This window comes from Pholcus phalangioides, unplaced genomic scaffold (genome assembly GCF_987345545.1).
Source record: "Pholcus phalangioides strain wild (caught in Gottingen) unplaced genomic scaffold, Ppha-v1.0 ptg000010l_1, whole genome shotgun sequence".
Taxonomy (NCBI): Eukaryota; Metazoa; Arthropoda; class Arachnida; order Araneae; family Pholcidae; genus Pholcus; species Pholcus phalangioides.
The window spans coordinates 2,543,204-2,569,806 of NW_028301603.1; the positions used below are offsets into that span (position 1 = coordinate 2,543,204).

At 34.6% G+C, this 26,603-nt stretch overlaps 1 protein-coding gene across 1 annotated transcript; it reads left to right on the forward strand.

The window, feature by feature from the left end:
* The first annotated feature begins 119 nt into the window (after nucleotides 1–119).
* Crk (Crk proto-oncogene, adaptor protein) lies at nucleotides 120–25,846 on the forward strand. Its single transcript, XM_089237429.1, has 8 exons — nucleotides 120–268; nucleotides 2,378–2,500; nucleotides 9,010–9,163; nucleotides 12,641–12,691; nucleotides 14,260–14,391; nucleotides 20,984–21,091; nucleotides 22,754–22,831; nucleotides 23,466–25,846. The coding sequence occupies exons 1-8, from the start codon at nucleotides 234–236 to the stop codon at nucleotides 23,595–23,597; spliced, it is 813 nt and encodes a 270-aa protein (XP_089093555.1). The 5' UTR covers nucleotides 120–233; the 3' UTR covers nucleotides 23,598–25,846.
* Nucleotides 25,847–26,603: the final 757 nt, after the last annotated feature.

A 26,603-nucleotide genomic window follows, 5' to 3' on the forward strand; every position in this document is an offset into this window, starting at 1 on the left:
ATATACAAATTTAGTGAAAATTTAAAAACCCATCATTGAGAAATAAAATCGTATAATAAAAAAAAAAACTGCTTTCAGTGAAACTCGAGAATGTGAGCCGTTTCACAGGCGAGAAACTGTTATTCGTTTCTCGATCATCCCTGTGCTGTTGTAATAAAGGCGTTGGTCGTCCGAGTTTTGGTTATTCGGGGGCAATTTTCTTCCCCATCAAAGTCAGTAATTAGGTCTCCGCAATGGCTGCCAATTTCGATCCGTATGACAAGAACAGGTACCCTATTTAATTCGATCCGTTATAATGAGTGCCATTGGGTTTGAGTTGCCTTCGTAGGCACCGGCCCCTAAATAATATTGGGAACGCAGCATGTGTATAGCCTACTTTTTCAAGGGGGAATTGTCGTTTTGGTTGCATGTGACATTCCGTTGTTTTAACATTAAATAATACGTTGGCATGCTTTTGCGACAGGTACAAGTAATTGTATTGGAAAGTATGTCAAGGGCGGCTGTTATTTGTATTTTTTTTTTTTTTGCACTGATGTGATCAATTGACATTGAAGGGGCCTTGCACACACCCCCCCTTCCCATCTCAAGGATATATGGAAGCGTTCCCGAAAGATGGGTGCATCCGAAGTTTTATTAAATGAGTATATGTGTGTGTATCTATATAAATTTGTGTAACAAGTCCGACTAAGAGCATATATATCAACTAAATATGACGAATTGAGGTCTAAATTGATATTGTAGCATCCTTAGCGCATCTGGACTCGTGCAGGTTGTACTGCGAGAAATTGATGTCATGTTCATGACAGGCAATGTTCGGAAACCCAGGTGTTTTAGCTTGTTCCAGGTGCACATTTCTGTTTCATAAAATATCCTGCCATCTTAATTCTCCTGGGTGAATAGGGGAATTTTATCATTCCCAAAGCTAAAATGGCTAATTGGGGGAAACTAAATGGACTGCAGCTTATGGGGTAGATTTCAGAGAACGCAGTAAATTTGAGGAATGAGCGGTGAAGAAATTTGAGAATGGGAGAGGGGTGTGAAAACCATAAATCTGCTTCTGCCAAGAAATCGAGGGACTACACCTGTGAGCGATCAAAAGGCTGATCTACAGAGTGCAAGTATGTGAATAACTAAGAGTGACAAACAGAGGAATCGGGTCAGAGAAAAACCAAAAGATTGTGCAAGCATACAAATGATTAAAATAGTGTGCAAGCATGGAGCATCCAAAAGAATAATCAAAAAGTGTGTGCATTTATGGGAGTGACTGAAAGATGTAGAGAGCAAAGAGTCAGGGCCGTCTTAAGAGCATCATGGGGCCCCAGGCCAAGTGGTTTTTCTGAGGCCGTACCTGCTAAATCCTAGAAAATTTCAACCGGATCTCATTTTTGTGAGGCCCCTGTTCTCTTGAGGGCCCCCGGGCCCATGCATTAAGATGCCACTGCCGTGAGCAATAAAAAGTGACTTACAGAGTAAGCGTGGGATGAAAAAAGTGTGCAAACAAATAAGAATGGTGAAAAGACTGATCTGGAAAATGTGTACGCTTTTGTGAGAAACCAAAAAAGTGACTTTGAAACAGGTGTATTGAGGGTGGAAAAGGGGGTGGGGTAAGCTGACTATTGTGGCAAGTTTCAGAAATGAGTAGTCACGAAAATTAGACCCTAATGGGTAAAGGCCAGCAAAAAGTTCTATAGCCCGCAGGGTGGCAAAACTGTCTCGGGTGATTAAGTAGCGCAACCTATATTATCTCAGTATTTCTGAAGTCATTGTTAAAATTCTGTGACACATGTGTAAATACAGGGTGGACACAAAAGATAAGACGCCAACATTTTATGTGTAAATATCACTTATGCAAATGAAATAAGTGTAGGCGGAATATCTTGAAGTTGTTCTGGAGTAAATTATGAATGTTGCGAGAGGGATATGTGTACAAAGAATGACAAAAATGGCCACAAGTGGAATTGACTTTGAAGAGAGTGTAATGCTATAGAGATTTTGCATGATTTGACATTTTTCCCCCTCTTTGGCAACATGTCATATCACCGGGGTGCCTAACTTTGGTGTTAGAAATATTTAGCTCATATTTAGCAAATATTCGGGCCATTTTTGATATCCTAGGCAAATGTATATCTTGTCCTCACAGATATTGATTGGGTGCAGCATGTCATTCGTGTTGTCACCGAAGTTAATAAGCACGGTGGGTTTCCAGTGCTTTGGTGTGAGCGCAAAAGAAATGGTTACTATACAAGCATGTAACTGAACTAAGACAGTTGCTAACTTAATTAGTCCAAACAATACTGAACAAAAACTGCATTTTTATCCCAAATGAAAAAAATTATCATATGTGTGTGAAATGACGAAATAATTTTTTCTTTTGCAGCTGGTATTTTGGTCCGCTAGAGCGCCAAGAAGCCACTGATATTTTACTGTCTGAAACAGAGACTGGAACTTTTTTGGTACGAAATAGTTCAACTATACAAGGAGATCTCGTGCTATGCGTCAGGTATTCCTCCAGTTCTTTTTCCCCTCATTATTGTCTTTTGCCAAATTCTTAAATTTCAGAATTTAGCTGACTTCATCATGTACAAATAAGTTATTTCTAAAAGCGTTTTACGACGCCTAGGAACATAAGGTGTACGCAGAATTTTCTCAGGGAATGGGGGGTTTTTTCAATTTTTTCTCCTCGGGGGTATACATTTTTCCTGTAATATAACAGTAGAATCTTGTTGCATATGCAAATGGCTTGAAGCCATTTGCACATGCCGATGCGTAGGAAAATATTCGCCCTGATTTCTACTTTGTTCTGAAATGCATCCTGAAGATCCGTTAACGACCTTTCACAAACTTGCATGGGTTGCATGACCATAGTGATCTCTCACTTAACTCATTCATCGGTGCCAGGGTTTAAACTGGATAAAAAATTCCTTTCGCAAAAAAGTGAAAATGGGGAGAAAATCTTTAGCCAAATGCTACAATGCTAATGTAATGATTGATGGTTGGATGTCTACTCGTTCCGTACCTCCTGTATGCATTTTTGCGAAAATGGCTACTGTTTCTTTCACATTATATGATTTTCTTTCACATTTTGCAAAAATACGACTGTAGCTTAAACCCTGGTCTATGCAAGGGAACACGGAAGAGGGATGCATAAATGAGACTAACATTTAGAATGCTATATAATAGCATAGCTTAGAATTAGCACTAGTCAATAGCATTGTTATGTTATATTCAGGGTTCGCAGGGACCTGGAGTATCAGAAAATGGTCAGGGAAAATGTGAAATTTTTGTCAAAAGTCAGGGAAAATTCTAAATACTGGGGGAAAAGTAGGGGAAAATCTGAAGGGGGGGGGGGATAAAAGAGGTAGAGGATAAATCTACATTCAAGTGGTTTATCTTCACTTTTTTTCCATGGAAAATTATTTTTCAGATCCTTTGGGGGAAGAGAGCAAAAAAAAATATTCGTATCGGAGCATTTTTCTCCATATCCCCTACTAAGAGAAATGTCTTATCAGTTGAAGGGTGGGACTTTACATATATACTGGAAAACAATGTTGACCAAGAGGTCACTGAATCTGCATTCTGATTAACTAGATGAAGGGATCTAAAGAGAGGAGGAGATCTAACCTCTTTTACATTGTTGAAAACAAAGCCAATACCAGCTCTAACTTCTTTTCTATCTCTTCTTGAAAAACATTTTATCCTCTTGCTTTTTTTTTCTTGCCACCTTTAACTTTAACCATTATATGTTGAAGAATGATTTTAATTCAATTATCTCTGTGTGAGATTTCAAAGGGAACTGGTATTGTGTGCAAGATCATATATCATAGCTGCCAAGTCTCCCGAATTTTTCGGGAATCTCCCGAATTTTAGCTTCATCGCTCGATCTCCCGAAAAGTTCTTAAATCTCCCGAATTTTTACGAAAATCACAAAAATCCCTAATTGTCCCTAAAAATTCCCTACTTCATTAAAAAAAATCCCCGCTTATGAAAACAATCTCTAAGTAATTTCTCGTGGGGCATGAAGCCTCTTTTTTTTCCCTTTCGAAATGACGTCACACGTCGTAAATGGGGAAATTCCCTTTTTAAAGAAGTTTTACAAACCCTCTGATGGTAACAAGAAAGTTGTTTGTCTTATCGTGCAGGGAAATGGCTTAGCAGCCAATAGTCCTGGATAATAATTGAAGATTATAGTGACGCGCATATGGTCAAAATTTCTTTTGTTGAAGTTACGTACGTGCGATATAACAAAGCATGAATAATGATAAGCAAAAACATATTTAATCAATTTTAAAGATACTTATTCCGATGAATTTCCTTTCATCAAACGTTCCAGAAGAGGGCCGACTTTACTTTTTGTACAAGTTGTGTTACGGACATAAACATCGGTCATGGAAAGACTGCCATCATCAGTCGTGAAGTGAAAAAAAAACATCAAGCAAGTGTCACAAAAAGTCAGTGTTCTTCAAAAATTGACGGTGTTTTCCTTCATCTTCCGATGATTTTGGGGTCATTCGCGCAGAATGTTCGTTCACAGCGTTTCTGATTGAACGCAATATTTATTTTTACATCATTGAAGTTTTGGCCTCCGATTTCACTTGTTTTTTGCGTAGGAATTTTATTCCCAAGGGTTTAACTTCCATGTGTGTAAAATCCCTATTTTAATTTGACTTCAGTTTTTGAGTAGGGATTTTATTCCCTCCGCTTTAACTTTTATGTTTGGAAAATCCCTATTTTATTTGGAAAAATCCCTATTGTATTTATTAGTGAGTGGTTTTAGCATAAAATACGGGTTTGCGCGAAAATCTCCCGAATTTTCATTTTCAAAAGTTGGCAGCTATGATATATACAATTTGATTTTGGAAGGGATGGTAGTGGCAAAATATTGACATTCTGTCTAGGATGTGCTTTTCAATGGTGTATTACAGAAGAATGATATAATTTAAAGTGATATTGGATGGCTTCAAGTTATATATGTCCCCTAACAGAGAGTGAGTGTATACGCTTTTGGTCAGAGAAATTTTTGAATTCGGTCAGGGAAATGATCGAGTAAATTTTCCTGGGAACCCTGTATATTTCTTTGACCGGGAATGCCGAGAATTGTCTCAAAACTGAAAGAAACTCTAAGTGAGTGGGTGTATACATGTGTGAGAGATTACTGTATTTTGAAACTGTTCTTGAAGATTTGACATATTGTTTACATGGTCTTCCAAGTTAAAATTTTTAGTTTTCCTAACATCTGTTTTTATTCCCTGATTAAAGTCTAGCTGTGGTTATGTTGGCTCCCCCCTCCCTTCCCCATTACAAGTGCCTATTCATTGACAACACGAATAGGCACAGGATTTTCTCAGGGAATTTCAAGGTTTTTTTTTCTTTCTGGTGGGGGGTTGTTCACCCGGAAAGTATATGAGCCGCATGCACAAGTAGAGAGAAAACTCTGCATATATATGCCACACTCAATATGATTGCTTGCTATGGCATCAGGGATAACAAACATTTTGATGGGATTTTGTAAGCATATAAGTTACTTGAAACTCAAGATTTGTAAGCAATTATGAAAGCATTCAAAATCTATAAAAATGTATTCTAATAGTATATCAAAATGTTTTTAAATTAAAAATTTTTTTTATAAAAGTATTTTTAATTTTTAATTGTCTTGTAGAGAGGGTCACATGTAGTGTTACCAGATTCTGAAAGTTAGTAATAAAAATGCATGCACTCTAACCCCCGATGACATTACTCAGAACAGATGCCGTTGTAGTAGCTACAAAAAATCCAATAATTGCTTTCAGACTAAAACTGAATAATATGTAAAGAGCAATAATGTGTAAAAGTAGAGATTTAACATTCTTGAGAATAATTGTTTAGGAGAATATTTGAGAATATTCTAAAGAGGAGGAATTCTCCTGTTATAAATATCTTGATAATATTCTTATAAGTTCTTGAGAATGTTCTCCTATTATTTATAGTATAGTTACATGTAATATCCTTGAGAATATTCTCTGGAAAGACTACTATAAATTACGGGGTAATAATTATCAAAAATAGTAAGAATTATTCTCAAGTTAAGTCCTTCAGAGCATTCTCAAATATTCGCCTTGATGAGAATATTCTTCAGTTATAGAAGAGTCCTTCCAGGAAATATTCTTAAAAATATTTATAACAACATGTATTATATTAAATATAATCTCTATAAATAATTTTAGAAGAATATTTTTTATAGAAAATAATAAGAATTATTTAGTAATTTATAATAGTAGTCCTTCGAGTAATTTCCTTTTCCTATTCTTGAGAATATTCTCTCTTCCCATCAAGATTCCTGTCTCTTCCCTTCAGTATTTCAGTCAAGAACACAGGAATACTGAAGTTTGCAGCCCACAATATTAAAGTTTGAAGGCGAGAATAATAATAAATCGATTCATAATATAAACAAAATTTGTAAAAAAAAATGCATATTCTCAATTTTTCTTCAACTTTTACATTTAGGAGAATGTATTGATGATATAATGATATATAATGATATTGATATAGGCCTATATGATTATATATTTGGCTTTTGGGATTGATATGCCGTTTAACTTTAGCAATAACATTGAACAAGTGCGGAGAATGCCAAAAATTTAATTTATTGGATTAAACTCAACAAAAACAAAAACATTAGTGTAAATGGTTAAAAGTAACTAAACATGATTGAATCAAAATAAAGGGGAAAATGAATAAACACAAAGTTAAAATCGACGAAATCGAAAAAAGCAACATATGCTGTACATCATGTTATTTATACTCGTTGTGGGCGTGGCCACACAACTCATGAACATTCGATTACGATTAATACACACAGTTGCTAAGAACCAAAATATATGCAAAACAGTCAATATTGCGACCACCACATATATATTATATCAGTGGTTCTCCACCTTTTTTGACTTATGGAGCCCTTTTTGGTAAGTAATTTCTGTGGCGGAGTCCTGTGGGCCTGTTTTTTATTTATCCATTTTTATTATTTAAAAATATTTTTATAATTTTTTTCAAATTGACTGGTTTTTTTTTCTTAGAGCGACTGCGGAGCCCCTGGAGAGTGCACACAGAGCCCTAGAGGCTCCGCGGAGCTCCGGCTCAGAACTCCTGTATTATATGATTAAATTATATAATATAATTTAATATTGATGATAATATAATAACATGATTGTGAAAAGTATGTTATTCCCCGAGAATATTCTCACTTCATATCTCTATGTAAAAGTAATTTTAATATGTAAAAAGTTTTTTTTCTTCGGTGGGGGATGCTTTTTTACATGGACATTTGTCAAAAATCGAGATTTTGAGCTTTGGCTTCAACTATTTTTAAGGTTCCCAGTGACCAGAAAAGTCAGGGAAATGAAAAATGATCAATTAAAATCAAGGAAATATGAAAATATAGATTTGACAAAAGTCAGGAAAAGTTCTGTGAAGGAAAAATAAATAAATTTTAAAAAAAAGTTAAAAATTTGGTTGACTTTGACTTCCATAGTTTTGTCAGGAAAATGATCAAGCAGATTTTGCCGGGAACTCTGATTTTGCTTATTTCAAAATGAAAGAACAACAGATAACCCCAGGACCATTTTAATGCATGGGCTTTCCTGGGTATGGCTCAATTGCATGGTATCCATGGTAATGAGATTTGGTACCGTGATTGTAAAAAGTATGTTATTGGTTGAAATTTCCAAAAGGGTAGAAGTCCCCCCCCCCCTTCCCTAATGATGTTGTACAGCCCAAAAGCAGGATGCTTTGCATTGTTCTGCAATGGGGCCTCCTAGCTGACTAGGAATGTTGTGTGGTAAAAATTCCCATAACCGTGTTTCCTATACTTTTCTTAAAATTTTTCCCATCTGTTCTGCAACAGCGTAGTTTGTTCTGTGGCGTATGTCACAGTTTTTGACATTCTGCTTTGGGGCTGTAGAGATGGTTATGGGTAAGGAGGTGGGGGAGTTCCCTTTCTTTCAGTGGGCTGCATTAGCTATTGCTAAGTGAGCAATCTTATTCCCAAGCTGGTGTTATGGTTTTCTTGTTCCAGAGCCGTTTCTTAGACTCGCTTTCATGTTAGTATAATGGAGCATCCAGGACTATGACTAGAATATCCCAAAGCAGATTGTTTTGCATTGTTCTGCAACGAGCCCTCGACTGACTAGAAATGTTCTGCAATTTCCATAATAGTGTTTCCTACATTTTTCAATTTAAAAATTTTTCCAGATTGTTCTGCAGTAGCATTGATTGTTCTGCAATGTATGTCACAGATTTCGGCATATTCTGCTTTGGGGTAGAAAAGTATCTGCCCCACTTGGTAGAGATCTGTGTTCTCGCTTCTGCTAATTTTGATGGTGATCTGTCATAACAGATTTTTTTATTCACAGTGCATCCCCCCCCCCCAAAAAAAAAGAAAAAAATGAAAAATAATCCTGAAAGGAAGGGACAAAAGAGAAATATTTCAAAAACATACGAGTACTTCCAAAGGGGCATAAAAGATAAGAACCCTGCCTATATATTATATTAGATAGAGTGATTTTATTGTTCTGGCCTCCTGCTAATCTGCTAATGATTACAACTTCCTATAATCAGTTTATAGAGCCAGAACTTTTTCTTCTATTTTACTAGTCTCAACATATACGCTCTTGTATAATGTATAAGCCTACCCTAGGGCTGGACAAATCACAAAAAAATCTAGGTGCCACCAAAAAGTTTTTACCCTGAGAAAAAGGTCTTAAATAATGCTTCATTTGACTTTTTCTGGGCATACTGACTCTTTCATGCTGGCAGATATGCTGCTATAAATTCAAAACATTTTGTGCTTCTCTCTGTCTGCAATTTAGTAACTATACAAAGGAAATTTTCGGCGCAAATACAGATGCTTTTAGTTCCCACGGCGACCTGATGCCTGGGATTTGTCCAATCCTGGCCTACCCTTCAGAAATTTATGGCAAATATTTTCACAATATTGTAGTGTTTGTGTTATTTATATACAAAATTGTACTATTTCAGAGAGGATAGCAAGGTCAGCCATTATATCATCAACAGAATCCAACAAGATGATCAGACCAGGTTCAGAATCGGAGACCAGATGTTTCCTGATGTGCCATCTCTTTTGAACTTCTACAAACTCCATTACTTGGATACTACGCCTCTCATTAAACCGGTGAGATTTCTGGATTCCCCACTTTCACTCCTATACATATGATCTTGTCATTCTTTTCTATATTTTAACCCATCCAATGTTTATGAATATTACGTCTGAAGTTTTATGGAACAAATGCAAACACCATTCTTTAGCTTGCCAAGTATGCCCTCTGATTTGAGCTAAGAATGTAACCTTGAGAATTTTTTGTGTGATAGATATGAGCAAGTTTTTTCACTCAAAATTTTCTCCCTTTCTTTCTATGCTTTTCTTTGCTTGAGGGGGCCGTACATTAGAATAATTTCATAGAGAGAGGATTTAAAACAGACTAGTGTGTTATCAAATTAGAAATGATATCAAGTACAATATGCAAAAGCATGAAGTTATTTGAAATATTTGGAGGGCTCAAAATATTGTGGAGGAACCCAATATTTTTATAGGTGTTATCGAGATGATGGCAAATATTGAGTGTGCTTGTGCTCATGAATGGATACAAATTTGTGCCGATGATAATTTGGCATTATGTGCGTAGTTTGCTAGCAGTTAGGCATTATATAGTTGACTGTCCATTATATAATACCCAATAGTTATTTTGCAACAATACATTGTGCTTGATGATAAATTTCTCATTTGATTTTTTATCCGATAAGTCATCATTGATTTATGCATGGTGTTAGAATCTAAATGCTCAATTTAAGTGGAGGGCATTAAATTCAGGGGCGTCAGAAAAGTTTCAGACCCTTGATGCTTGGCTTGAGCTTCATGTAAAAACTCTGATTTTTGAGTAAATTCTGGTGTGCTCAGACGCATGCCAAAAAATACTGGGGGTGCTCGAGCACCCCCAAAATGACATATTCATAGTCTAACCAGGTTTTAGCTTTTTCTTGTTCTCCTTTTCCAAGAAATCGTAAAACCGAGTTTCGCCAAAAACATTCTCCGCAACAGACAATATCAAAACACAATAGATAAGATTTTTATCCCTCTATTGGATGTTGACAATTTCAACATCAATAGGGATCACACCACACTTGAGGGATCATTTACACTTCTTTTGGTCATAAAAAAAATGAAAGACTTGGAAACGCCACTAAAATGATAGGCCAGCCAAGAGGCTTCAAACATTCATTCTTCACATGCACGCCGCCCCCCCCCCCCCCATAGCGCATAAAGGGACCCATCATATAGAAAAAAAAATCGAAGTTTCCATGGACAAGGTAAAAAATTCTTAGAATGGTAACACACGGGCAATTGTAAAAACCAGTCGTAGTAAAGGGACAAAAATCATAGTTGACTTAAGCTGAGTTAAGCCAAACATGTGTCGAGTTAGAGAGGTTTCCCTACATTGAAATTAGTATTGTGCCAACCAAGGGAATAATAGATGTCGAGTTATCCATGTGTCGAGTTAAAGAGAGTCTACTGTATATACAGTCCCTAAGTAAGTAAGTTTTAATCTGTCGTTCAAAAAAAAAAGGTTTATTTTAAAACGAGAAACAAATGATATATCAAATACTTGTTCCCTGGTTAAAAATCACTATCTAATGTATAATATTAAACCATAGACTCCCCCCCCCCCCCCAACCAATCTTTTATACATAGTGCCACATCGTCTTTGTCATCGAATCCTAAAACATGTTTGTGCAAACACACAAAAAAATTATCTAACAAGAATAAACTCTTTTTCCCTCTTTTCACAAAACCCCAGGTTTCCACATTTGGTGGATTTTTGCATTGGGGAGGAAAAAAATACATTTCATTGAAATAAGGAGAGAGCACAAACATTAAATAGGTTGTTGTATGTAAAATGTTATGCATGGTCCAAATGTTGCACCCATTAACTACTACCCAATAGAATTGCTGCGTTCATAAACTATTGCAATCAAACTCAGTTATAATGATATTGAAGGCTGGAGGAGTTGATCAACTTTGCCCAAGAATATTAAGATACCAGCGAATAAGGCAAATACACAAAAATATAAAAATCCTAATGCATTTCGACACCAATGAGTGTAGTGTGGTCTTCAGGGGAAAAATATTTAACCACTACTCACGCTGACCGAGTTGACCACTTGGGTTGAATGCCAAATCTTAATGCTTGGTTGCTCAGCGGAAAAAGTATGTCTGTTCACTTCAAATGTCGTGGTCAGAATGAAGCTGTGAACTGAACCTGCGTGAGATACTAATGCAGTGTCCTGATTGCACACTTGTGTAATAGTGCTACCCGATTGGTCTATTTGAATTTTCTTAGAATTCTCTCGAAATGAATTTAAGATATGGTGTTGCGATCGGGGGTGTAGATTTATTATAGTTTGGTAGTATATTTTTGAAGGCCCGAATATATGCAACTTCGTAGAAATCTAAATCCACTGTGGACTTTGTGAAAAATTCTCGCTTCTTGAAATTTGAATCTATGGCCCTCTTACCAACAGTGAGTGGTGATGGTTGATTTTTCATATTCCCGATTCTTAACACAGTGAGTGTGTTCATTTAATCTTGCTTTTATGAATCTTCTTGTCTGTCCTATATAACACAGAGAGCAATCACCCCATGGAATGTAATAAATGCCCCATTGTTTATTCTGTGTTATAGCATCTTTGGAGGGGAGCATGAAATTAAAGTTTTTAGTGGGCACATCTATGGTTGTTAGATTAAACTTTTTAAGAATCGGTTTGATCTTAGTGAGAGTATTGGATCGTAGGGTATGACTACATTTTCTTTGAGTGGCCTGTCTGTAATATTTTCTAAAGTGGTTCCTCGTGCCGGTTTCAAGAATATAATCAGATACAATAAAATTATATGCATAAAGTTGAAATTTCATTGTAATTAGAGTGATCCCTATAAAAAAAATCTCACACGCACCTCGTCCATATTTCTCTACGGAATTTATAAAGAGTAAGTGCAAGTTATAATGTGTGTGCATGTGTTGTGAACCAAATGTGAAGTTTGTTTCTGTGTAATGTTTGTTATATTGCTTTCATCTATTTCTTTTAACGATGAGTAAAGTGTAACGCTTGACTAATTGTACCATTGTATGCCTGTTGCTCTCTGCATCAAAACTTTTTAACGGAGAGATCATCTGGCATTCGCGCCTCAAAGTTGGAAAGCACACAAAATCAATTTCAGCCAACCACCACTGTGGCACCAGTGGGGTCTGAACCTGGTTCCTCCTAATGCGAGTCCATCACTATAAACACTCTACCACCTCAGCTGCCAATTAGTGACCATATTTCATCAAGAAGAATATGAAAAATTGGAATTACAACACGTGACATCACTTATTTTCATCAAAAACTCTACGGAAATCAGTGGCAACCACCAATTATTGACGTTATGAACAAAGTGTCATTCCAACAACAGGTAGTGGATGCAGGCCTCTCGAATAGGGGGGAGGGGTGGAGATCACCAAACATATGTGTAGACAAGTTTTCTAGATACGGCTTGAAAATTCATCAATTTTATGTGGAAATAATTGCATATTGTCTTTTTCTATTTCTTTTACAGGCTCGTAAGAAATTGGAAAAAGTCAGAGCTAAATATGATTTTGAAGGAAGTGTGAGTTTTTGTACATATTATTTTTATTAATGAAATACTATTGATGTCAAATGTGCTGATGGTTTGTTGGTAAATCATTTCTAGGTCACAGTGAATCAGTTTGATAAGGCAGGTTTCTCATCAACCTGAAAAGTCAGGGAAAATATAAAATATTTGATAAACGTCAGCAAAATGTATGTAAATGTTTGATAAAAGTCAGGGGAAAGTTCTGTGAAGGAAAAAAACACTCACAAAAAACAAAAATTAAAGATTTAGAAGGTTAAGATTTTGAATTGTTTCTTTTTTTGGGAGTTTTGGGCAAGGAAATTTTTGAGTTTTGGTCAGGAAGGTTCAGGTAAATGATCGAGCAGATTTTGCTAGGAACCCTGTAAGACGTGTCTAAAATATCAAAAAAAAGTTTGGGCATGCTAGTTTGGTACCTGCTCAGTAATGACTAAAATCTTTATGCATACAGAGACTGTATAAAATAACTACTATACAATGAAAGTAGAGCTAAGACGACTGTAGAGCACATTGCTTTTCAGAGATCCTTTAATTATATAGTGGGTGTGCACACAAAATGACCAAAGGATTTATCGTAGAATTTTGTTGCCTGGTCTTCTGTAACAGATTAACATTTTGCTTTTTGAGAAATGTTTCATTTGGCATGTAAATGAAATATCAAATTTACCAAATAATAGACAAATACTGCCAAACAGTGAGTCAGCTTTTTCTCACCTTTAGCTACAATCAATAAAAAGCCGGTGGTCATTAGTGCCAAATGAAATATTGGTGTTTGACATGTATTTTCTGTATACTATCTTAGATGCTTTTTGATCTTTGAAACTTATCTTTTTTTGCCTGTAATTAATTATTTTACCTAAAATTACAAATCTGCTTGAATTATTTGTCAAATGCAGGATGTCTGGACTTAAGGCATCCAAAATTAATGGCTTATACTGAGAGAACCACACATGCTTAGTTATAAAAGTGCTGAGCTGTTGATGAGTAACTGTTTCAACTTTATTGTCAAGGTTTTCTCTACCAATTTTGCATATGTGCACTCTCAACAGCTGCTTTGAGATGTTTTCAATAGTATTTGCTCACCGAATGCTAGACAACATGTAACCGTGACTTTAGGTTCAGTGCGCCCTCTGGCTAGCTGAATTTAAATCGGTGACTTGTGTTGAACTTTGTCCTATACAAACTGAGTGGAATGTGGAGCCTCCCACATCAGTATCAACAGTGCATTTCTAGAGCAGTTGATTTAGTAGCACCTCAAATGCTACTAAGCAATTGGCAAGAGATTGATTGCTGTTTGGACATCTGGAGAGCCATTAATGTTGCTTACATTCAACGTAATCAATCCACAAAGAAACTTCCTCCTCTTCCACAAAGAGTTCCTCCTTTGATGCAATTGAAATTTATATCAAATCATGGGTTCTCTCACTATAAGCCATTATCTTTAGATACATTTACCTGGACATCCTGTACTATATATATTGTATTGCTCTAAATACAAAGCAATATATGATACAATGATTTAATCAAGTAGAAAGATCTATGTATTGTTTTTAATATTTCTCCAGGGGGATCCAGATGATTTGCCTTTTAAGAAGGGTGAAGTTCTGGTAGTTATTTCAAAGGATGAAGAGCAATGGTGGACAGCGAAGAATAGTCTTGGCCAAACTGGATCTATACCCGTCCCTTATATTGAAAAGGTACCAATCATCAGATTCATTCCCTTGTTATGTGCGTTTTTTATTTACCACTTGTGTTATGTTTCATCTCCAATTTTAACATAACATTTTTAAATGCAAATATCAAAATGTTCTGCACTTGGTAAAACCCAAATTTCAATCATGTGAATTTCTTTAAAAAAACCTATATAAAGCACTCAAGGGTGCTTATTAATAAACCTTTTTTTTTTTTAAATTTTGAGATTATCCAAATTATTCTTTGGAAGAAGTGCTCAACTGTTTTGCTCACCTAGATTTTTCAGCATAATCAATAACATAACTAACCTATGGAGGGAAGGATCTGTTCAGACTTTCTTTGTAGGGTCCTGTTTTTGTAAAAAATTTTATTTTTGTGATAAGGGTCATTAATTTTTTTTTGGAAAGTTAGTCACTTTTTTTTGTGGGAAATGAAGTGATCTAGTTGATTTTTTTATGGTGAAAAAAATGAAAAATGCCAAATTTATGGTTTTATTAATTTGTATTTTGTGAAGGGTCTATTTTTCAGATCCGGGGAATTTTGCGAATTGTCCGAAAAACGGTCTTAAATTTTGGCTGGACAGACCCCTGCTGGAATTTTTGGTAGACTTGCCTTGGGCATTGAACATTAAAGGACTTGGCCAGAAGTAGAAGGGGAGGGGCAACTGCCCTGGGCAGCAAAATTTAGGGTGGTGGTGGCAGTTTTAGTTGGGAATGAAGAACACAATATAAAATTATCAAACTTTAAAGTTATGAGGGTGGAAAAAATCTTAGTTACAGCTCTGGACCAGACATACTTCACATCTCAGAGAGATACTGAAGTATTCCCAAGGGATGAGTGTATTTGGAAATTTTATATATATAATAAATAAAATACATGACTGCCTCTGACAAATACAACTTGCCCTCAGGTTTAACCCTCAAGTTACTCTCATCACGAATGCATTATGATCATTGTAAGTTGCAGAATCTGTCACCAACCATTTACAATACAAATAAAAAAGGTAAAATATTTTTATTGAGCATACAGAGAGAAACTGTTTTTTCTCCCCAACCTCCTTTGGGGTAGTACAGAAATATGTGCACAGTATAAATAATAGACAAAGAGTGTATATTTTCCTTGGTTTTTTGTACTATTCGTTGAGTGTTTGGGGGGAACATTATCAGTTGCATGAAATCGGAAGAAAGTACTCTTCCTGAAAAAAAAAAAAAAGTGGCATATTTTGCAGAGGGTTTATAGTGATTTTACACTGTGGCAGGATTTTAATGTGAATCAAGAAAATTTTAGAAATGACTTAGAGTTAAGAAATTTTTTTAGAGGTAAAATGAGCAAGTTTTAGATTATTGTAGCACTAGAAAAGGGAAAGAGAAGAAAATGAACAGCTAGTGCTAGTCTTCGACTCGTAGCCGGTCAATTTGTTGCACTCAACTTGTCGTGCTCAACTCGTCGCGCCTCAATTTGTCGCGGTACAAATTCGTTGCAGTGCCAATTCGTCGTGGTACAAGTTTGTCGCAGTGCCAATTCGTCTCAATACAAATTTGTCGCAGTATCAATTCGTCGCGGTACAAATTTGTCGCAGCTCCAATTCGTTGCGATACAAATTTGTCGCAGTGTCAATTCGTCGCAATACAAATTTGTCGCAGTGTCAATTTGTCGCAGCTCCAATTCGTAGCTGTACAAGTTTTCCGTCGTGTCAATTCGTCGTGACGTCAATTTATATATTACAGCGCAGAATCAATTCGTCGAACCGTCGATTCTTCACTGTACATATTACACGCGAGCTTGTATGTAGGTTTTTGTCTTACACGTGAAATAAAAACATGAACGAAAGTGTACACGCAGTTAACTGAAAATAATTAATTTTTGTCAATGCAGAAAGGTCATCGAAATTAAAATTACAATATCAATTACATTTAAAAATTTAACTGGATATAAAAGTTTAATTATATTTGAAAATTTGGTTATAAAAATTTGAAATGTTAAATAATTGATTTTTGTTGTGATAAAATTTCAATATCATGTGGAAAAATTTCGGTTTGTATGATATTCCCCAAATTACAGTGAGCCTATCTTTAACGATAAATTTCTATCTGCCCCATGGGATCGCGAGTTTCTCTCGCCTCCCCCTTTCTTCAAGCGTCACCAACACTTACCATTACAGTATCTCCATAAGAACCTGAAATATTTAATTAATTAATAATTCAATAAAATTAATATTTAATTTTCACCGTATAAGCCGCACTTCCCGCTTTTGTTGGGATTTCTATTTCTCGCAACGGAGGGAGTTGGGCGCAGTTCAAGGATGGAAATGTACAGTGCTTATGAATGACGATTCGATGAAGTTTTCATAATGCCCACAGGATGAGCACCGACAAAGGCAATGTAATCACCAATAAGAAAGATGATATGGGTCAGTCGCATAGATACAATATAACCATTAATCTTATGTTTATAATCAGTCACATATCTTTGGCTGGCTTGTTTGAATATTTTCACAAAGTTTTCATTAGCGTCTAAGCTTTTGGTACAAGGTTGGTGTGTTCGGTCTACATATTTCTGTTGGCATAAACATGGAATATTGCAAAACCGAACGTGGAAATGATATGTTGGTTTACGTGTGTGTTTAAAAGTTTTTTCCCCCATAATTCATGTTCCGAAATTATAAAAACTTTTAATGCAATTCAAAATGAATTAGACTATTATTAATTTTCTTTATTTGAGTTTTTTGTTGTATCTTAAAAAGAGATACAGGTTATACGGATGACAAAAAATAATGTAGTACTTTTTAAAATTAAATTGTTTGAATTCAATTTAAATTGCAATAAATTGAAATCTTCTATGTATCTTAAAAAAAAATTATGGTAGTTCATAATACCATCACGTATTATTCTATAAATCATCATCGGGTTTTTACTGCGATATTCACGTATATAAGTGTAAATAAAATGATACTCATAGCACTGAAAATAAATAAAGGTTTAGATATTGTGGAGTGTTTATATGTACGATACGAATTGTTTTTAAAATTAAAATTATCCTAATAAATGTGGGCTATAATCAGAGGCAGATTTATAGTTTTCCCCACCTGTGGGCTATTCAAATCTTGCCTTCCTTCTTCCTTTCTAATTCATGTTCTTGATCACCAATTACTTAATTTTGGTCACGCCCTTTCACTTGAACTTGTCATTTTGGGATAAAGCCCGCATACCCCCTCCCCACCTAGGAAATATACCTCTGAATATAATAATCTTACATTGTCTGTTAATGTTCATTCACTTACATTGTAAGAAGAAATTTTTACTAATCGTTGACTGGAGCCGTAGACCAAGCACACCAGCCTTGTATCAAAAGCTTAGACGCTAATGAAAACTATGTGAAAATATTCAAACAAGCCAGCCAAAGATATGCGACTAATTATAAACATAAGATTAATGGTTATATTGTATCGATGCGACTGACACATAGTCATCTTTCTTATTGGTGATTACATTGCCTTTGTCGGTGCTCATCCTGTGGGCATTATGAAAACTTCATCGAATCGTCATTCATAAGCACTGTACATTTCCATCCTTGATCTGCGCCCAACTCCCTTCGCTGTGAGAAATAGAAATCCCAACAAAAGCGGGAAGTGCGGCTTATACGGTGAAAATTAAATATTAATTTAATTGAATTATTAATTAATTAAATATTTCAGGTTCTTATGGAGATACTGTAATGGGGCAGATAAAAATTTACCGTTAAAGATAGGCTCACTGTAATTTGGGGAATATCATACAAACCGAAATTTTTCCACATGATATTGAAATTTTATCACAGCAAAAATCAATTATTTAACATTTCAAATTTTTATAACCGAATTTTCAAATGTAATTGATATTGTAATTTTAATTTCGAGTGTCATGTACATGAAGAATAATGATCTAATTAAAAGTATGATTTCATTCTTTTCACTCGAGAGTTGTTACTTTAGAGCAGGGTCGGCAGGTTTTTGACACATGGCAGTTTTTGACGGTTTAAACCGCAGTTTAAACTGTCACGTCAAAAACCCTCCGTCAAAAACCTTTGTCAAAAACTGTCAAAAACCTCAAATATTGCTTTTCAATATAAAAATTCCCATTGAAAATGCACACGTTAATTGCATGTAATGTTTAAAGTGACTATGTTATACAAAGAATAAATATTTAATAAGATTCTAAAATAATTTTCTACTCCCGACAGAATTATTTTGGACAATATATGTTTTTTTTTTTCTTATAAAATTTGAATAAAGCATAACATGAACATTGAAGGGAAAACTGTGGAACGATTTGACATTCTTTGATTCAAGATGATTCTTGACCTTCCAAAATTTCTTCAACTGCTTATATATATGCATTGATATAAACTATCTGCTGTACTCTTTTTACAACAGATAAGTGTTTAAAAAAGTTTATTACATCATGTATGTAATGTTGATTTCTGTTATTATTAAATTATCTAGATAACCACTGATACTTAAAACAATACTCTTATTGCACATAACATTGAAATATATCTAGCGATCAAAATACTAAATTGTAGAACTAAAATGTCATTTAATTTGGCAATGCTAGCTTGTATATGTCAAACTTGGTTTATTCTTACTTTTGCACTATGATATGGTACATTTACTAGTATTTATAATGCAATGGTTTTCCAATTGAAGCTGTATTCAAACGTGCAAAACAAATGCTTTGGGTATCAAGTCTTGTCAGCTCTGCTTTGGTTGAAAATACTCTTTAAAGCTGTGTGAATTTATACACACTGATCTAAGAAATTTTCAGGCGAAAATAAATGAGTTTAGTTAGTGCATTAACAGATGCTGCGTCAGAAATTTTATATGGAATAAAATTTTGGGCAGATCAGAAAATTTAAAATATCAAAATATATATTTTTCCTCAGTAATTATAATTCTGAATATAAAACCCTTTAATCTAAATAAAAGTAAGTATTTTGTTATTTAACATATCTATCAAGTTAACAAAAACTATTTGACATCATTGACAGTAAGATTTTGATAGTTTAATACCGAGTTAGTTTCTGGGGTCAAAAACCTAACCCTGATGCCCTATCATACATATTTTGAATAAGCAGCTCTAATCCACTTTACAAATTGAACACAGGTAATGAGTAGCTTAGATAAATAAACCATAAAATTATAATTTATATGTTCTAGACTCTTATGTTGAAAAATTCAAAAGTGCAAATTATAATTAATATTTTGTTTTAATTATTGTAATAAATTAATGTTTAAAAATAAAACATTGTAATATGCCAAAAAGTAAGTTTTTCATCATGTTGTACACCTATTATGTTCAAAACATTATCAAAAGGCATTCATTTAGGTTTTTGACGGTTTTCGACAGTTTTTGACGGTTTAAACCAGTTTTTGACACTTGTCATGTCAAAAACCCAACCCTGCTTTAGAGTTGAAAAAAAATCAAAAATCGATTGACATTTGTAGTGGTGTCAGAGACAGAGGTGCTGTTGGTGCCCAGGGTACTTTATGGAATGGGTATGAGCACCCAGAGAAATGATTCAGAAATCAAAATTTCCTACTTCAAGATCAAGACAAGAACCCACAAGTACCAAACACTTCCGGCATGCTTGGCCAGTCAAAGGTGCCGACATGAAGGAAACATTGAGGAGGTGGAGGGGGGGGGGCTGAAAATCGCCATTCATTCCGTTAATAAGGGACTCAAACCCGTTCTCAAGGACTCAAATCCCGACAAGAAGTGGGAAATGCGGCTTATACGGTGGAAATTAAAATTTAAAAATTTATTTGATCTCAATTTTTTATTTGGGTGAGCTCTTCAACATCCCTCACTGCGAGAAATGGAAATCCCGACAGAGATGCGACTTATATGGTAAAAATTAAATTTTAAAAATTTAATGACTTCAATGAATACTTTCCTTCATTTGTTAAAAATTAAAATAGATGGGCAGAGGGAACATTTCCAATAAATGAGGAAAAAAATTAGTTCCATTTTTTACGCCTAAAGCACCTACCCTATTTATAAGATCACAACAAACATATGAATTTTAAAGCAATTCAAATTTGTCGCGATGAAATGAGCTTGCGACAAATTTGTACCGCGATGAAATGAGCCTGCGACAAATTTGTACTGCGACGAAATGAGCCTGCGACAAATTTGTACTGCGGCGAAATAAGCCTGCGACAAATTTGTACCGTGACGAAATGAGCCTGCGACAAATTTGTACCGCGACGAAATGACTGCGACAAATTTGTACCGCGACGAAATGACTGCGACGGATTGGCACTGCGACGAATTATCCCGCGACAAGTTGAGCGCGACGAATTGACCTAGACCCTCTTTGACTACATGTCAATGGTAGGCGCAAGCACTTAATTTGATGTTCCTATTCATGCATTCATTATATTAGGCAAGTTATTTTGCATGGAATTTAAAAAAAAAAATAGGAATTACACATACCAGCAAGACATTATGATAGAGAGTGGTCTGTAATGTGGCTGATTTCATTAAAGTTTTTTCTGCATGGATTGATTTTTATCAAATATGTTTCCATGGTATTAAATATTTTCCTTCGTTTAAACAGGTTGATGATAATTTTTTAGCAGATGGTGTCCATAACTCCTTACCACAAACAACTTCTCAGACACAGCGTATTGACCCATTCAATTACAACAATAAGCCAATTGTGCAGGTGAGTTGAAAATGCTCCACTTGTATGAAATAGCAAACGTCAAAAAACATATCTTTCAGTAGTTCTACATTCTGCTAATTTTAAAGGATAAAATCTTTTGCATCATATAGGCATATCCTGGCACATTTTAAAAATTCAAAAATGCTTCTTTCGATCAAAAAATAAATGAATAACACTGAATATTATTACACTCAGATGTAATGATATTCAGTGAACCAGAGAACCTTATCATCGTGCGTGGAATATGTAAACATGAAGGGTGTAAAGATCAGATTGTAATATCATTACAGTGTAGGTATTATGATATCTTAGTTTCATGCTGTATATATGTTTATGTAGTGTTTCTCAGAGGCATAAACAAAGGGGGAGACATAAGGTGGTTGTGCTTCCTGCCAAGACAATCCAAAATTTGCAGAAAATTAAATATTTTTATAAAAAGAGATAGAAATTGATTAAGACAAGAGAGAAATTTATTGTGAATATTAATGCTTTTTGAAGGATAGTAACTCAAAATTTCCCTAAAAGATTCCTTGTGTCCTTCCCCCCCCCCCCCCCCCACAAAACCTTTTGTGCCCCTTCCAAAGTTCAATCCTGTATACCATCCTGGATTGTTATGCACTGCAAACCAAACATTTCATTCAACCCATTCATTTTTATCTCTCTAATTGACTTGATCCATTCAGCTTCATTGATCATGTACTTTTAAGCTTATCGTACCATCTTATGTATGTGGGGGCTTCAAGAGTGGCAGTTGTCAGGTGATTTTCATGTGAACCATGGAACTAGTTTCTTTGATTTGCCTTACACCTGTGTATATTTTCTTTTGAATATGACTCATTTAAACCATGAGTCCAAGCAATTCAGTGAACAGATGTTTGCTCTAGGAAACATTTTTTCTATCAACCATCATTAAAAAAAAAATTGTTTTATGATGCTTTTCAGTAAACTAAGTTTATACCAAATTTTGCCTTGACTGTTTTAAGGCTCTATAGGCAATAAAAATTTCAAAAAAAATTAATAAATAAATTGGTTTTTAACCATATGAAGGGATAGAGATGGTCTGGCGGGGGAGGGGGGTGTGGAGCATGATGATGATGATTTAAATACAATGTATCAGGTCACCTCCAAACATCTTTAAAGTTGTCCCCTCCACCTTATCAAAGCCCGTTTTTTTTAATACTTAGATACATTTCAATACAATAGGTTCTGTCTTTGGAGGAAAGAAGCGGTCAACCATATGATCTCACTGACCTGGGGTACCCATTTGGACTTCTCTATTGGATGCTGAGTGAATTCAATTATATCAAATCTGATCAAGTTAGATATTAGGGACAACATTTTTAAGTCTTTTCCAACCTTAACCTATGACATGATCAGACTTATTAGACATCTGCTGAGCAACTTGTGGAGAATTGGGAGGATAGACCTGGCAGATGCCTCGGATCAGTGAAATCATTTGGTTGATTGCCAGCTAGTCATTTCCTCTAGAGACGCTACCTATTGTGTGTTAAACATATAATACCTAAGGATTAAAAAAAAATCATTTGTCATTTTATTTTTGTTTATATGGTCTGATGCTTTTCAGTTATTTAATGTTTGCTATTCAAAGTTTAGTATGCATTTCTTGCCAATAAATTTATTTTTATTTTATCTCCAATGCAGAGAAAGTTGCCAGCTCTAGCCAAGGTTAAACAAGCTAGAGTTCCCAATGCTTATGATAAGTCTGCTCTCAAATTAGAGGTACAATATTCAGATTTTTTCTCCTCTTTTTATGAAGTTATTGTTAAAAATTATGGTTATGATACCACATACACACATTAGCATAATTTGTTGCAATAATTAATTTATTAACAATTTTATCAACAACTCTCACTTTGCAACTTATGAATTTAATTTTGGTCTTTCATATTTTCCTGCAAATGTTTTTGATACTCATTTTTGTTTTTCCAAGGCACTATTGTATGTAGTTGCTCCTTAAAATTTTTCTGCATATCATCTATATTCATTTTCCAATACTACTACCTACAACTTACATGCACTTCATAAACATTCTTATGGAGATTTTCTAACAAATTACTGCATGCAAGTATGTGTTGTGTGCATGGCTCTGACATGCAGTAAAACCTTGCTACAATAATCCTTGATACATCAACAAATCTAAAATCAGTAAAAAAAGACATAGAAATCAATACTTTATAAAAAAAAAACATAGCTGCCAACTTTAGAGAATGAGAATGGGGGCAATGGAGCGAAAAATTTGGGAAACTATGGTCTAAATGATTCAAATACAGTGTTAGCACAAAATGCAATGTTCATTTATGTTAGCTGCTATTTTGGTTAGTTCTTTCTAATCAGATGTGATTTTTCATCGTAGGTAGGAGATGTTATCAAAGTGACGAAAATGAATATCAATGGGCAATGGGAAGGTGAACTTCGTGGGAAAGTTGGACATTTTCCATTCACTCATATCGAATTTGTTGATGGAGAAGAAGAAGAAGAAGCATAAAACGTGTTGAATCAATATCAGAAAAGAAAAAAAAAATTAAACAACAGAACGGGATTGTTTTCATCCCAATTTTTTTTTCTTTTTCCGTTGCCAAAGAAATCTAATGAGAGATTCTTGATATTTGTTACCATCTTGTTTTTATTGTGAGAAAAATCACATCAAGTCTTTCCCTCCTTTGACCTTTAATGTACATATTACGTGCTGTGATGGTTTGATTTTGTTTATTGTTTTAGCACAAAGAAGGAAATACTGATGGGCATCATTGGGATGATCTGAGAAGGAAAAAAAAATAAAAGATTATTTTTTAACGGCTCCCTGCAATACCTTTTTGTGTGCATTGAAGACAATCCAGAGCCCTTTTCGTTTATGTTGTTTTACTCCATTTATTTTTTGTGAGAACTAGTCAGTTTTGTTTAATATTTTAGTGTCAGAGCATTTATCGATTATTTCTGCTTTGTTTTCTGCCTTCAGTGTGCGTTTACTTTTCAGTGTAAAGGTGGATTTGCTGTAGGTAGTGGTGAAAGGGGGAGCCTGGGGATAACTTTTCAGTATTAAATAATTTATTTTACTGTTAATTTGGCAAGTTTAAATCATTTTTATTATGTTGAATGTAGAAATTTTTTTTGAAAATTTCAATAATGAATCGTATTGGTCATTTCAATAATTCCTTCGATACTCAGTTAAGCTATTTCTCATTTTATTATGTAAAAAAAATGAAGTGGACTTTTAAATAGCAATATTCAGTCTTTTATGGAGACACTTTCAAAGGTAGCTCAAATTCAAAGGGCTACAGTTAAAAGAGTGAAATTTTGTGAAAAAAATGGCAACACGTTTTTTTTCATCCATGTTTTCTGTGGGGATGAAATTTTTTCTTTAGCAAAAGATTTGTATTACGCTGAATTATTAAAAACGTATCATAATTTCTAAGGGAGGCCATTGTGTGTATGATTAAAAAATCAATTTTTGGTGGGTACATATGAAAGTGTGAATATTTTATGGCAGCGGTTCCCAACCTTTTTTGACCCCCACAGAGCCCTTTCTGGTATATAATTTCCATGGGGGAGTCGTGTAGGCATATTTTTTATTTGTTCGTCAAAGTTACTGACTTAAATATTTTTTTTTTTCAAATTTACTGATTTTTTTAAAATTTTCCTTAAGTGGCCACAGAGTCCCGATTGAGAACAACCGTTTTATGGAATCAGGTTTGTCACACATATTATAGTATGGCATACATTGTGAAGATTAATTCTTTAATTTTTTTAAGCTTGACAAATCCCAACTGTCTGGCTGCTGTTGAGAATAGAAAATCAGTATTGGTGATTAAAATGTCTTATATGAGAGATAACTTTGAATCCGAGAGCACATAAAATTGCTGGAATTTACATCAGCTTGTTTATCAACATTGAAAAGGGGTTATACTAAGTTCCAGAAAAGTGAAAAAAAACCATTATTTTGGATCATTTTTTGACAAAGTATGCTTAGTTCTCCTAAAAAAACCTTATTGACACACACCTAAATTTTTTTTTTTATCTGTAAAACCCTGGTCTTTATGTTCAAAAAAGTATACCTGAGTAGTTTATATGGAACTCTGATTTACAAAGTATTGATTGATTAAATATGTGCTTAAAAAATAAGATTTATAACAGTCAATGCGATCATATATGCTCCACACCAGGCTGCTTTTTAAGCATTTTTCTCCATCTGGGAAATCTATCAACGACCTGAATGGTGGACAAAGCATCAGCGCCTCTAATTATATTTGTTATAATTTTGAAAAAGAGGAATATATTTATACATTTTTGAACTTTGATATCTCTCAATGTTTCGAGTGAAATTGCGATTTATATTGTTTGATTTTAGTTGTAATCAAAAAATTAGGCAGGAGATTAAAATTGTTTCAAGGTAATCAAAAATTCCAATTATATGTGTTTGATTTATGGAGTGTCTTTGCTAGTAACATAAAATATTGTTGAAATTTACTTCAGGCTATTGATTTTAGAATATCCTTGTATTCTAAAACATCCCTCTCAAACCTAGATGTGGAGGTGTGGCTTATCTGACAAAACTTTATTTCAGTGCTGTTTTTACAATGGCGTCATTCAATAAAAGTAATGCTCCTATCATTTTTCTGGGTGCAACCGATATTCTAACTTGGCTTATCGTCAAGAAATTATGGTACAAGCTTTTTATATGGGGTGGGAACAAAGAACACATTAAAGAATTATAGAATTTTATGGTTGGGGGGGGGGGGTGGAAAAATGTTTACTTGGGGGTGGCTGAATCATGTTTGCTCTGGGCAGCAAAAATCTTAGTTACGGCCAGGATTATAACGACCCCTCATTCTGTCGAAAATGAGCTTTGTATTGGGTGGTCATTGTATCAAAAGGTATACACATAGAATATTTCTTATATGAAAGCATTTGTGAATTATTCTACTGGTCACATTGTAATAGAACAGTCGCTAAAACAAGTGTCGACTATATGAACTTTGGCACACAGGCATACAGTGACTACGTGCAGTCCTCTACTATTACTCGAGTAAAAACGGCCAACTAGCACAGGACCAGATTATTGTGAGTTTACTCTGGTACATTGAATATATTTGATTATATCGCGCAATGATCTGATCAAAAGTTCAAGAAGATGTATGCTTGTTACATTCGATTTGTATATTTATAATGACAATTATTAATGACTTATGTTAATATAATAATTTTCATGATTTGTGTTTAATTGTAATTAATCTCTTTGTGTGTATACAAGTTGTAATTTGTGTTACTCTTTTGATCTATTGATGCTTTCAGCTGCTTGTTTGTTTACCTAGTTCTACTGTCTTGTGTTGATGTACGTTGAATAATAACTTTTGATCAGTTTTTATTGGCATTATATAATTATAATACAGCTCAACTGACTTGCAAAATGCTGATTTAAATGGTAGATTCATTTCTTCAAATAGAGGGAGAAAAGGAATATTTTTATTGCCAGTTTTTGAATTTATGTTGGGAA

Coding starts and splice junctions, on each gene's coding strand:
- Crk (XM_089237429.1), top strand. CDS start 234: ATGGCTGCCAATTTCGATCCGTATGACAAGAACAG. Junction 269..2,377: donor GATCCGTATGACAAGAACAG/GTACCCTATTTA, acceptor TTTCTTTTGCAG/CTGGTATTTTGGTCCGCTAG. Junction 12,692..14,259: donor AATATGATTTTGAAGGAAGT/GTGAGTTTTTGT, acceptor ATATTTCTCCAG/GGGGATCCAGATGATTTGCC.